Source organism: Heterodontus francisci, chromosome 6 (assembly GCF_036365525.1).
Source record: "Heterodontus francisci isolate sHetFra1 chromosome 6, sHetFra1.hap1, whole genome shotgun sequence".
In the NCBI taxonomy this organism is placed as follows: domain Eukaryota; kingdom Metazoa; phylum Chordata; class Chondrichthyes; order Heterodontiformes; family Heterodontidae; genus Heterodontus; species Heterodontus francisci.
Window position 1 is genome coordinate 91908643 of NC_090376.1, and position 14562 is coordinate 91923204.

The window sequence follows — 14562 nt, forward strand, 5'->3', positions numbered from 1 at the left end:
CCAAGATGCACCGAGTGTCTAAATCTAAGTCATTCCAAACAACGGAGTTCTCTACACTGATCTTTGGGGCACCTCATTTAATTCACTTTAGCCAATTTCTTATCCATCCCCAAGATTTTCCACAAATCCAAAAGGCTTTCAGTGTGACTAATGGCCTTTCATGTGGAACTTTGTCAAATGCTTTCTGCAAGTAAGGTACAACATAAAACTGGGTTTTCCACAGTTCTTGTGAGACGTCATTTCTCCAAAGAAGTTGAAGGGGTTTAAGTCAGACAGGATCTCCCCCACCTCCCCCCTCCACTTGTTTACTGCTGTTTATTAGGTCATTATTGTAATTTTAATCCTCAAATTTACTCCTGATCACCAAATTTGTTATTTTACACAGAAGTGAAGTCAGACTAATGTCTGTGTTGTTACCCTTTTCAAATATGAGCACCACATTGTCCTGTTTACAATCTTCTAGCAGCTCTCCAGCAACCCTTGTAATGATTGGTGAAGCCTTGTAAATCTTCTCCCTTGTTTGTCTTAGCACTTTGGTAGAGAATAATTTATTCCTGGGATTTATTAATTTTGGGCCTATATAGTCTATCTATGACTTCCATCTCACATTTGGCAGTCATTAATTTTGCCCAATTTACCTTTGTTTGGGAATTGTATGTTTTTCATGATCTTCCCTTGAGAATGTTTCGAGGAAATGAGCATTCGGAATGTTTATTGCCCCATGCTCATCTGTTTCTAGTCCATAAGTATCTTTTATGCTTCTCACCTGTTCTCTGACTACCCTAACACTGCTGATGTACTCGAAGAATTCTATGCTGTTGTGATTTGCCTCTGTAGTTCTGTTATTTCTAGTTCCCTCTTTGCCTCTCTGGTCATTGTTTTATCACATTTTGGCATGTTCCTATATTCTTCCCAGTAAACTCCCCTTTTCTTTTGAGATTTTAACAGATTACTCTTACTTGTTCGTTCACTTTTGATTTGTTTATTGATCTATTTAGAGTCACACTTGTTTCATTTGAGCTTTGAGTCTAGTCATGTTTTTTTAAGCTAGGTATGCTCAGCATTATTTCTTTATTTCTTTGAAGGCAGTTGCTTAAAGTGATATAAAAACAAAAAGTGCTGGAAATACTCAGCAGGTCTGGCAGCATCTGTGCAGAGAGAAGCAGAGTTAACATTTCAGGACAGTGAGCTTGCATCAGAGTATTTCCAGCACTTTTTGTTTCTATTTCAGATTTCCAGCATCTGCAGTATTTTGCTTTTATTTGCTTCAAGTGATAATTTGGTTCCTCACCGTTGGAATTTCTGAATCACAAAGGATATTGAATTTAATAATTCTGTGGTCACTGTTCTCCTAGGATTTTACAAGTTCCATTTTCTCTATTTTGTCTAGGTCATTGTAAGTACCAGGTCGCAATGAGGACTCTCTCATGTGGCTTTCATTAAACACAGCTCACAAAGCAGTCAGGCATTACATTTACAAACTCTGGAAAAACCCAAGTTGCTCTGAGTCAATTTATATTTGGATAATTGAAGTTGCACATCAAAATAACATTGCACAAAATCTCTTCAGTATTCTCCCAGGAATAAAGCTTCTGTTTTTAATTAAGGGCAAGAGGAGTTGCAGTCTCAATGTGTTCTCCTCTCAACTTGTTACATATTGCAGTTCATAAATTGTCAAAGCTCTGGCATGGTCACGATCTCAACCTTCGTTTTCTGTGTTTATGTTGTCTGGGTACATGAAATAAAGATTGTGCATGCCTGTGAAACTTGTTATAAAAACAGAAAGTGCTGGAAATACTCAGCAGGTTTTGCAGCATCTGTGGAGAGAGAAGTAGAGTTAATGTTTCAGGTCTGTGACCTTTCATCAGACCACATTTGGGATATCAAAACATAGTTAGACTTACAGGTAAATTAAGAAAAAGTAAGCTATCGAATTTCTCCAAGAGTGTATTAAACCTGAGGCTGTGCCAGTTTTCATTTCCGAATGTATTGATAATACTAAAGTGAGATACAGTCCCACAACTGAGCGAGCATTCACATGAGATGAGATTGAACAAATTGGTAATAGGGTTACGAATTTACGCCGTGTCCTATGCTGCGCTTGGTCTGATGTGCGCAAAGTTCTTTCATTTTTGACGTCCCAAAGACTGGCAAATCGTATCAAACAACATGCCCCTTCCACTGTTTGCAACAGGCAAGATCGTTGCCAAACAGGCTGTACCCAATTAGCCTGTGTTTGCAAAACTCAAAACACAGTGTCCAACATTAGATGTGATTCCACAATTGGACAACATTTGTTAAATAATCCTCAGTGTGCTAAGAATTACGCTGACAAACAATTTAAGATTGTCAGTCGGGCTCGCAGTCTGGCACATTTGCGCATACTGGAAGCTACATAGATTAATACACGGGGCCTTGTTCTTTGCAGACAGAAAGAACATGTACAAACATTGCATCTGTTTCAGCTAAACAAGATAAGTGACAGCCATTCACTGGTTCATTATCAGGGCAATGCCTTGACCAGAGTCAAGCTGCCTGGTTTAAATTTCAAACAAAGCTTGGCAGTTAACTGTCAGTCAGTGTAAACTGGTGCATTCTCCATGGCAATGCCTCTACCAATCAGACTTTACTTGCCAACCAATCAGCACTCTCATCCACTATGAAGTTGTTGTTTTCCCTTACACTGGTATTCTTGTGGATTGTCCTGATGAGTGCAAGATGAAAAGCTTCGACAACATGTCTCTATTCTCAACAATATTCAGGTTTCTTCACTACCAAATGACTATTTATGGAGTCGAGACATTTACGACACAGAAGGAAGCCATTCAGCCCATCGAGTCCATGCCGGCTCTCCATGGAGCTAGGCACTCAGTCCAACACCCCAGCTCAATCCCCATAGCCCTGCAAGTCTATTTCCCTCAGGCGGCCATCTAATTTCCTCTTGAAGTCATTGATCGTCTCCGCTTCCAGGTCATTGCCATCTTCTGCAAAAAAAAGTTCTTCCTCATATTCCCCTGCATCTCTTGCCCCAAACTTTCACTGTGTCACCCTCCGTTCTTGAAGACTCTTTAGAACTGTGTCATTAAGTATATATTGCCTCTCCCTATTTCTTTGCCAAAATGCATCACCTCAAACTTGTCAATATTAAATTCCATCTGTCATCTGTCTGCCTATTCTGCTAGCCTATCTATGTCCTGTTGCAGGCAGTTCAAATCATCCTCACTGTTTGCTGCACCTCCAAGTTTGGTGTTGTCAACAAATATTGAGATTCTGCTCTGTATTCCAAGAACCAAGTCATTTATAGAAAGCAAAAATGCAGTGGTCCCAGCATTGACCCTTGGGGAACACCACTGTCTACCACCCTCCAGTCTGAAAAACAACCTGTCATGCTAGACCCCCACCTGCTAAGAATGAGGCATATTAATTTTGTCATATGAACATTGATTTGAAAACTGTTGCTGAAGTGAAGAAATGACTTGTTAAAAAAAATCACCAGGCCCTTGGCTGGAAAAACATTTTTTGCATCCCAACAGCCAGTGCTTGGAAAGACAAAGGGGCTATTCCCTGCTCCAATGGACTTTGAGCACCAGGTACTGTGAGTAAAAAGAGACATTCCAGGGTCAGCTAAGACCAGAGAATCCACAAACAGACATGGTCAGACCTGCTGGTCACATGACTAACCTGCCTGGCAACCTGAGTTTTTTTTTGAATTGTACAAACAGTTTGAACTCAGAATGTCTGTTTGCTCCTGGACTGAAAAGGCCTCTCCTGTCTGCTCCCAACTCTTTCTCACAGAATTCCAAATCCACTGAAGACAAATGAACCCCAAAAGAGAAAAGTCTCCTGCAGCAAACAAGCTTTAAGAAGAATACTGGGCCCCAACGAAAAGCAAGATCAAGGACTCTACAGTGAGCTTGAAGATCCGTAACAAAAACTCTCTTCAGAGATTGCCTCAAACTTTTCCACTTTATTTCTTCTGCTCTGCTCTGTCTCTATCTGCATGTGTGTATCGTGTATGCATGCCATTAAAATACCCCAATATCATCATACTATATTTCTTGCACATCTCTGATTTCCCTGCTGATTTGCTTCGCTATCTCTCTCTCTCTCACTATTTGGAGACCTATAGAATACCCCCAGTACTGTGATCATACCCTTTTTGCTCCTCAACTCTAGCCAAATGGATTCTGTCTTTGCCCCTTCAAGGGCATCCTATCTTTGCAGCACTGCAACGTCTTCCCTAATCAGGACTGCAACCCCACCTCATTTTTTTTTCTCTTCTAACTTTTCTAAACACATATCCTTAAGCACCCAGACCTCACCATTTCTAAGCTGCATTTCTGTTATTGCCACTACACCATATTCCCATACTGCTATTTGTGCTTGTAGCTCACCAAACTTATTCACCACACTTTGTGTGTTCACACACATGCATTGTAATCCTGTCTTTGCATTCCTCGTAGTCCTTCTCAGTCCACTCCCATCGAATACAGAACTACTCCCTTCTCTAGTACTGTCTAACACTCTCACCTAATACTTTGCTATTTCCTACTCTAGTTGTATCTGTCTCTTCTAATTCTTCGTGCACCTTGGTGTTCCTCTCTTGTATTATCTTCTGGTTCCCACATCTCTGCCAAGTTAGTTTAAACCCTCCCCAATAGCACTAGCAAATCACCCCACAAGGAAGTTTGTCCCAGTTCTGTTCAGGTGCAATCCGTCTGACCTGCATAGGTCCCACCTTCTCCAGAACTGGTCCCAGTATCCCAGGAATCTAAAGCCCTCCCTTCCTCTGCTTTTCGGTTACTAAAATGTTCCAAAGTCCTGTGTGAGTGAAGACAATAGTTTTAAGAACTTCCAACCCATTCAACTCATTCAAAAGGTCAAAATGTTGGAATGACCTTTCCACTGCACATTTCCCTATTCTGCATGATCATAGATGAGCAGGAAGGGGAGGTGAGGCAGTAGGCATAGCAAATGGAAGAAGACTGGAAGAAGACTGCAACAAACTCGCTACTATTTCCCTTGCTCGACCATCCCCATCCTCCACAGAGAATATACAGGGAACAAATGTAATTTCTGGCCACTGGGAGGAATTGAACACCTCGATGAAAGGAAGACTTGAAGCCATGGTATTCCAGACCCATATTAGCTGAGATGAGCTGTGCACAGCCCTCAATTTCTAGAGCTCCAGTGCCTTCCAGTCATCCACTGAGAGATTTCTGTAACATCAGGCAAGGAGCTGGGAGGACATGCATTCGACAGGTGACACATGCTCTCTTCCAAACAGCATCTGACTTGAATAAAATGTGACACGTCTCCTATGAAACAGACAGGCAGGACCATTAACCTTTCTGGCTTCCCCAGGGCGTAGGAGGTAGTTGACCCATATGGCACTAAAGGCTCCACTCAAGGTACCAGTTGCATTTCTCAGCGCTAAGGCATTCCACATGCTAACTGTGCAAATTGCTTGCGATGTCCAGCAAAGGATGTGGCGTGTAAACTCTGAAGGTCAGGGAAGCTGTCAAAATGCCTTTGTTTCCGCACCAGCTACAAACTGTTCAGGAAGACAAACAAGGCAGTAGATGGATCCTGGTTGAAAAGGCATAGCCATTGACACCATTTCATGTGACAAACAATGAAGCAGAGACAAGGTCCAATTGTGCACATACAGTGATCCGGCAGGTGGTGGAATCAAGGTGGGTGTTAAAAGCTCAGTTCAGGTGCCTGGACAGGTCAGAGTGAGGTGATACAGTAGACCTCCATGGTAAATATTGTAGTGGTGTGCTGCATATTGCACAATAATGAGACGCCCACGGAAAAGAAGAACCTCAACCTGCATGTTGCTGAGCCAGGATGGGGGATGGGGTGGTGATGGCCCCCTATATTCTATTCCAGAAAGCCAGCTGGTAAAGACTAGAACTGGAGTCAATCTTTATGCACTTTCATATATATTTATAAAGTTACACATTACAAGCTTACACCTCCTAAACTGACCACCACAGTTCTAGTCTCTGTCCAATTATAAGGCTCCAGTGAAACCCCAGTTAATGCCAACCACCTGCAAAGAATTAATATACAATTAACTGATTCCCTTCTCCTTCTTTAAATAAAAATTATCGTTAATATGCACAAACAAAATCTTAAAACGTAAATCAAAAACCTCCATATTCTGCACAAAGTATTACCTTGCGAACTGCCCCTCCTCTAGGACCCCTAACAATTTCCTTATACATGCATTTCTTTTTGTAAAACAATCAGACAGTTGATGATTTGCATCTACACATTTAATTTTAGAGATTTCCTTTCACTCCAGCATTTGTTTCAAGTCAGCAAGGTCAATCTGTAAACTTATCTCACTCACACTTTTTGTAGAGGCTGCATTATCCCAAAATGAACGATTATCTACATATTACCTACATACACTATCTTCAGTACACCCATTGGACAGAATCTCACTTAAAATATTTGACAAATGGAATTCCCCATACACTGCTTCCACAGTGGCGGTACAGTGGCGCAGTGGTTAGCACCGCAGCCTCACAGCTCCAGCGACCCGGGTTCAATTCTGGGTACTGCCTGTGTGGAGTTTGCAAGTTCTCCCTGTGTCTGCGTGGGTTTCCTCCGGGTGCTCCAGTTTCCTCCCACATGCCAAACACTTGCAGGTTGATAGGTAAATTGGCCATTATAAATTGCCCCTAGTATAGGTAGGTGGTAGGGAAATATAGGGACAGGTGGGGATGTGGTAGGAATATGGAATTAGTGTAGGATTAGTATAAATGGGTGGTTGATGGTCGGCACAGACTCAGTGGGCCGAAGGGCCTGTTTCAGCGCTGTATCTCTTAAAAAAAAAATGAGACAGTGGCCAGAATTTTACGGTGGGTGGATGGGAGCCAGCTTCCGACGTAAAAGTCAATGGCGAACCTGCTTCTGCCTCACCTGGGGATCTGTTCTGTATTTTATGGGTCCCCAGGCTTTATCTGTTCTGAGGCGGGACTTCCACCCGCTTGAGGGAGAAAGTCCCGCCTCATTGAGCTGCCAGCCAATCAGCGGGCTGGCAGCTCTTAGTCCCAGCAGCGCCACTGGGAGCTGTGGCCACTGCTGGGACTGCAGCCCAGCCAAAGATAAAGAAGACGTAGAGCCGGGAAGAAAGGAAGGTTTTGGTTGCCTCACTGGGGGTAATCAGTCGAGCCCCGGCGAGGTAAGTGTGGTCGGTTGGGGGGAAAGAGGGGCGTGTTGGGTGCTGGGGCTGGTTGCTGTAGCGGGGGAAGCCCTTCATCAGGCCCCTTGTGGAGGCAGGTGAAGGCCCTTAAGTGACCGTTAAGTGGCCACTTAAGGGTCTTGACTGGCCTGGGGTGGGCAGGCTGTTTTTTGCCCCACCCCATGCCCTATGTAAAGGGTGGCGGAGGCAGGAGCGGGTCGGGAAAGCCTCCCGCTCCATTTTACGCCACCCACCGCCACCCGCTCGTTGGGGTGGCGTAAAATTCCAGCCAGTATTTCAGCAGGCAAAGTACTTTTACAAACCCATTTTATTTTCTTAGCTGTCCCAGCTAAAGGACAATATTTCCCATTTTTATCCATAATAAAATTATGAAACCAGTTGCACTAGAATACCCATCAGGAAGATTAGCATGTGAAGCATCACTAAAAATGATGGATTTCATGTTCTTGGAGTCACCTAAGGATGGCAACTTAAGCATGCATTTTTCCAGATTTAACTTCTTTAATGTTTTATTTGCCCTTAAACATTCTTCACTTCGGAGTATTTAACTCCAATACATCAAAACTAGCATCTTGTCTAGTCTGAGTGCCCAACTAGTTCAACTGACCAAGAAAGCTTCACAATTGCTTTGTCTCTTTTTTTAGATATAACATAGTTTTTCTGCGATGACCAAGTATAATTAACTGGGATGGGACTAACACTCTCTAAATAGGATCATTGATTTAAAGTTATTCCAGACTTACTCTGCTTAATATCTAAACCAATATACTCAAAAGTCTCACAAGCCTGACTCCCAATTTTAAATTCTACTCTAATCTTATAAATAACACATTTCTTAAATTCCTCAGTACCAGTCCATAAGAAATCATCAACTGGCATCATGAAGATGCCTGAAAGTTTTCCTTTATACCACCAATAAAACATTGCGGGATCTGTTTTTAGCAAAACAGATCTCACTGAAAAATACTACACCCTGGAGGCATCACACAGGCCATGGAAACATTTGTTTAGTTTCCACAATTTCCATCTGCAACTGCAACCTCTTTGGGCGATTTCATGAATAACTCTTTCTGAAAAGTATCAATCTAAAGAAATGCAGCTTTTATGAGGATAAATCTACACTCCCATGAATAAGTAGCCTAAAGAACTAAAAGATTTTCAAGATCATTTTTCCAGCTGTGGCACTCTAACATCAGCATCAACCAGTCAGTCTTCAAAACCCCGAGCATCTAGCCTTGCTTTAGCCTTATGAATCCCAACTGCAAGGACCTTTTCAATACAAATGCACTTATGTGACAAAGCAGGTTGCCCCTTTTCTGGTACCTCTGAATAAACTCCGAACTCTCTCCAACTATCTAATTCCTTTGTTTTGCCTCCCTTATTAGTTTATTGTTATGGCCACACAACGCGATGTGGATGGTTAACACTGTCCAACTCCCCATCTGACCACAGCAAGTGTATTTGTATTAGAGTTTATCCCCTTAGTGTTTTATTTTCCAAGTAAACAGACGGTGGCAAATTTTGTTGCAGGTTTTAAAAAACAGAACATCAATTGTTTATTGATCAATACGCCGTATCCCGAAATTGTCACTGTATGACACACACACACACACACGCGCACACACACAAGTTTTGGTCGGTCGGGGAGGGGTGGAAGGTCACAGTAAACCTGTTGGTTTCTTTTCAAAATCCAGTCCTCGAGGGGTGCAGACCTGAGATGATGTAGATTTCTCTCTTGATTGATGGCTCAGTTAAATACAGTGGGTCACTTCCAGTTCTCACTGCTGTGTAATATAGATGTAGGATTCAGCAGCAGGGCACATGCCTTCTGGCTTGGCCGGAACACAAGCTGTTAGGATGTTGCTTCTCTCTCTGTCTTTTTGTTTAAGGTAAAACTGCGACACCTCTCACCGCCTGGTAGGAGATGTTCTTATCTGTTCCCCATGGTGATTGCACAATGGCCCAGCACGTGCCTACTTCAAGCCTTCTTTGTTTCAAAAGAAGACATTCAATTCTGTAATGTTTTTAGGATAGGGTGCAATTGATACCTCTTTGCTTTGAAGATTTGTCCTTTGTCTTTGTCACAAAAGGGCAATCCCTATTTCTTCGGTGGCCATTTTGGACCATTGTTCATTTTTTGAAAGACACAGTCAGTTTTCATAACTCTTCAGTTAGTCTATGATTGCTGTATCATTGTGCTTCCAGTGTGGTGGCATAATGCTCAGGTTTATTGGCAGCCACCAAAACTTCACGATCACGAGGACTTCGGCTTCGAGTTCTGTTCTGAGACTGTTCTATGGCCTTCATTTCATTGTGTAATCTATTCAAGCTATGGTCTCTATTTGCACTTTTATGTCTGTCAGGACTAATACTGTGAGATTGCCCTCTAGCATTATTGAAGGATCTTTCTCCAGTATGTGATCATTTTCTTGACACACGAGTCACTTGCGGACCCACTATTGTTACATGCACTTCACTTTCTTATTCTCCACTCTCCAAATGTAGATAGATTCTTGATAAGCAAGGGGATGAAAGGTTATCAGGGTTAGGCGGGAATGTGGGGGTATCAGTTCAGCCATGAACTTATTAAATGGCGGAGAAGGCTCGAGGGACCGAGTGGCCTACTCCTGCTCCTAACTTGTGTGTTTGTATGTTCACTCTTTCACCCCATTCTGCCAGTCCATGGACCTCGTTTTTTGACCATCATCCTGAACATTCAACTGATAGTTAAACTTGCCAGTAGCTTTTCCTGCATGTCCCACTACTGTCTCATGCCTTCTTTCACTAGAACCCTCTGGAATATATGTCCCCTAAGTATCCACTCTGGGGAGTTAGCCTTTGGATGTGACAGCTCTGTCATGTGTATCATGATCACTCACATTACCACCATCAAGCCTTTGATCTACTGCATTCTCTTCCTCAGGACCTTCATCACAAAACACATGAGCACGTAAGGTACAAGGTGCCTCATTTACTTCTAAGAGCTGCTCAGAGTCTCAGATTTTGTAATACTGATTAATCATGAGGAATGAACAGTTTGATTACATTGTTTGATAAGTACTGTCTTAACATCCTGAGCTATTACCTTACCAGGGCCTTTCCATTTCCTATGATGCCTTCTTTTATAAAGGTACCAAATCTCCTGAATTAAATTTGTCTCGGATTGTCTTATACAATGCCTCAGAGCTCCCCCCAATTTTCTCTGAGACGTCAGCATGGATGAAAGCTTGTGTCCCTGCATGTAAAGCATTCAACTATACAGAAAAAATGAAAGTAATTGTAGTACCTTCTACAGCAAGAGGCCTATGGCACAGCACAAAAAACAATTTAGGATTTCGCACATAGACTAATTGATAGGGACTATACCCTCCCACCATCTGGAGTGAATTCTTTGCATGAACAGTCAATGCCAGGGCAGCAGTCTGGTTGATCAGCTAAAGTTTTATGCAGCAGTTCATCAATCACCGCATAATTTTTTTCACAGAGTCCACTGTGGAAAGGACTTTCAGCTTTCAAATTGCCCCTAATATAGGTAGGTGGTAGGGGAATTGAGGGAAGATGGAGATGTGAGAGGGTAATGGGATTAATGTAGGATTAGTATAAATGGGTGGTTGATGGTCAGCACAGACTTGGTGGGCCGAAGGGCCTGTTTCAGTGCTGTATCAATAAAATAAATAAATAAACAAACAAACAGTTAACACAGTGCACAGATGTTGGGCAAATGATATCCCCAACACTCATAACATTCCTGTCAAACCCAATGAATCGAGGGGCATGAGGAAATCTGAAAGAACCATGTTGTGCAATGATCCCTGTGAGACTGTGAACACAGAAAATGACAGGCAAGATAATGTAACAAACAGAATTTTTATTCATAAACAAAATGCAATTTAATGTACAGTCAGAAAAAAAATCAATGAAAAAAAGTATTCAAAAAACAGCAGTTCAAAACTTTTATCCTCGCAAAAAGCAGCAAATTTTTTATTCAAGAAACAAGAGAAAATCGAGAGACACAGTTAGCGTGCTCAACACCCCTCTACAAAGGAGAGCATTACTGGGCATCACTGCAGGAGGTGAAATGATACAGTTTAGACACTCTGTCAAAAGAGTTGTAAACAAGGATGTAGTCATGTGATGTAGTTAAATATCGAACTATACAAACTGTACAGAAATTTTCCTGTGACAACACTTTAAATAGATATATGTTGAACAGCAATAAAAAATTTTCTCAAACAGGTTTACCTGATTGTTCTTACTTAATTTAAAAACAAAATAAAACCATTTACAATTCTGCAGTGTTAACTATTACAAAGGATACATAAGGAACCCGGAGATGAGAAGCAGACGCAGGAGGTAGAAGCTGCAGGCATTCCCTCGAGACACTGCTTTCCCACCAGGCGTAGACGTTTCTTTCCCTCCACAACAGAGCATGGCTACCCGACCCAAACCCGACAAGACCCGATGACATGTGCTGGGTTCGTGTCGGATCGGGTCGCTCTTCTGGGTCTGGCATTCAGGCTCGGGTCGAGCCAGGACGTCACGGCGGGAAACATTCCGCACTAGTCTGCAGTGAGTGATTCCATCCAAGGTAGAGCACAACCTCTTCAATAAAGTTGATTATAATCCGGTAGTCGGGTCGGGTGCGAGAAAAAATGAATGGACTCGGACCAGGTCAGATGTGGTTCTGTCAGGCTTGGGTCGGGTTTCATTTGCAGACCTCCTGCAGTGGGGCTGTTACTGGCTGTATCAGTGGAGACTGCTCCTGAGAGGCTTGGTGTTTCATGACAGAGCCTGGGGAAAGTACACCAGAGCCCTGGGTAGTGCTTCTGTTTGGAGAGTCAGCAGCATGTCCCTCCTTCTTCTTCGGCCTCCTTATCTTGAAAGACAATGAGTAAGCGCCTGGAGGTGGTCAGTGGTTTGTGGAGCAGCACCTGGAGTGGCTTTAAAAGCTAATACTAGAGTGACAGACTCTTCCACAGGTGCTGCAGATAAAATTGGTTGTCAGGGCTGTTTCGCAGTTGGCTCTCCCCTTGCGCTTCTGTCTTTTTTCCTGCCAACTGCTAAGTCTCTTCGACTCGCCACACTTTAGCCCCGCCTTTATGGCTGCCCGCCAGCTCTGGCGAACGCTGGCAACTGACTCCCACGACTTGTGATCAATGTCACAGGACTTCATGTCGCGTTTGCAGACGTCTTTAAAGCGGAGACATGGATGGCTGGTGGGTCTGATACCAGTGGCGAGCTCGCTGTACAATGTGTCCTTGGGGATCCTGCCATCTTCCATGCGGCTCACATGGCCAAGCCATCTCAAGCGCCGCTGACTCAGTAGGGTGTATAAGCTGGGGATGTTGGCCGCCTTGAGGACTTGTGTTGGAGATACGGTCCTGCCACCTGATGCCAAGGATTCTCCAGGACCATGAATATCCCTAGTGGCACTGGCCTGGAGTATGGGCATTAGCTACAGGGTGGCTATTAGGCCTCCTCCATTGGAGGCCATATCACTAATTCCCCAAGCAACCTTTTAGCAAAAGGTACCCCTCTTTTGCTGTAAGCCCTCAAAATCACCATGGACCACAGCTGTAAACCAGCACAAGTGATCCCAGAGTACCCAAGAAGTTGCAATGCTCCTGCAGTATCCTCCTTTGCCAACCCCCACTCCCGTGCTTCCTCAATTCTCAGCCACCACTGACCCTGCATTAATGGGGGTACACCATTTCTTCCCATGTGGCTGTCAGTAATTGGGGAATCAGGGAGTGGGGGTGCTGGGATTCAATGATGAGGCATCTCTCTTACCCGGGGAGCAAGGAAGGAAGCACTGGTCTCCCCTCTCCCCAACTTCAGTCACAGTGTCTTGGGGCAGATTGTTGCCCAAGAGACAAAAAAAGCCTCTTTAACTCACCTTGTGGTGTGTTGACATCGCCAACCTCAGTAGGCACCATGGGCAAGACATGGGCATCTTTGGAGGCAGTGGGGCCTCTCCTCATGCATTGTGCGTACTTTGAGGAAGATAGACACCCTGCTGCCTCTTGCGTGCGTTATGCAGGAATTTGCCTTGTGGAGAGAAAATGGATAAAGGTAAGGTGTACAGAACATTGGCTTGGTTCGTGAGAGATGCAGGTGTTAAAGTGCCAGCTTGCTTTGGGGTTCTGCTACTTGTTTACATGAGGGTATAGGCACTCACTTTTAGCAATAAAGATAGACAACAGGAGTTTGTTAACACTGGGTACTGACCTGAATATATAAACACATTTGAGCCTGAAAGCAGCTTCCTGTTCCCCCCTTGCAAATTCTTTTATTAAAAGGCATCATATATCTTCCACTGACTATTTGATTATGTATTCAAAACTGTATATCACAACACTTGAGTTTATAAACATGAAACAAGACTGCAATATGCAGCAACTGCAACTATTATGCAGAGAATAGCTAGAATGTGGAACTTGTTACCACATGAAGTAGCTGAGGGGAAGAGTGTAGATGCATTTAAGGGCAAGCTAGATAAGTAGAACAGCAAGAAAGGAATCGGATATACTGATAGGGTTGCATGAAGTATGGTGGAAAGAGGCTCGTGTACAGCATAAACACCAGCATAGACCAGTGAGCTGAATGGCCCGTTTCTGTGTTGTAAATTCTATGCAATAGAATGGCAGTATTTTTATTTAGTTTCTTTTAATTCATTTGAAGAGAATACTAAGTTTCTTACCTTGTCTGCCCTGGATAGTCATTGTACTTTTTGTGGCACTGGTCACCAACATGTAGCGCAGTGAGGTGGCTGTCAGGACCATTGCTACCGACTTTGGTATCAGTTAGGTGACCTTACAGGGATCCTTCCCCCTTTCTGTTTCCAGCAGTTGCCCTCAGTGCCATTGAACTTCACCGGGGAGAACCCACAGGTCATTGCCCTTGAGGTTCAAGGCACTCCTTCTCGATTCATTTTGCAACTTTATCTGCGGAAATGGGGATGTGAAGACACTGGAAATTACTTCTTGCAGTGATTTCCAGAAATTTAACTAAAATAAAAGTGTGTTTAAGTCATTTCAGAATAGACAGATAAGCCAAGGTGACTCTTACCTCCCACTGCAAGCCTTGTTCTGAACTTTGGTGCCAGTTCTGAGTTTTTATGGAGTCATGTGGTTGCTTTTCCTACTTTAAAGACACTATATAAATGCAAGTTGTTCCTTTCACATAAGCCAATGGCTTGAGGTCCCTGATCCGCCATTAAGCTTGGTGCAGAATATGCAGATGACTTTTGCAAGATATTTTGCAAGTTATCAAGAATCAGAGTGCACAACAACGTAATTATCCATTTGCAACTTCCAGGAAATTCCAGGCCAAAGTGCCTGAAC

At 43.2% G+C, this 14562-nt stretch overlaps 1 protein-coding gene across 7 annotated transcripts in view; it reads right to left on the reverse strand.

Moving 5' to 3' along the window:
• khk (ketohexokinase) overlaps positions 1-14562 on the reverse strand; it is a 67178-nt gene that overhangs the window by 40140 nt on the left and 12476 nt on the right. Inside the window, exons 2-3 of one of the 7 annotated variants that reach the window (XM_068034052.1) lie at positions 14288-14359; positions 13920-14163 (exon numbers count right to left, since the gene is read on the reverse strand). The exons of 4 other annotated variants lie outside the window; for them this stretch is intronic. In XM_068034052.1, coding sequence (XP_067890153.1) covers positions 13920-14001 — 82 coding nt within the window. In that variant the 5' untranslated portion in view covers positions 14002-14163; positions 14288-14359. Of the gene's footprint in view, positions 1-13115; positions 13184-13919; positions 14164-14287; positions 14360-14562 lie in introns of those variants that run through there. 2 more of the 7 variants (XM_068034051.1, XM_068034053.1) reach the window with 2 other exon arrangements.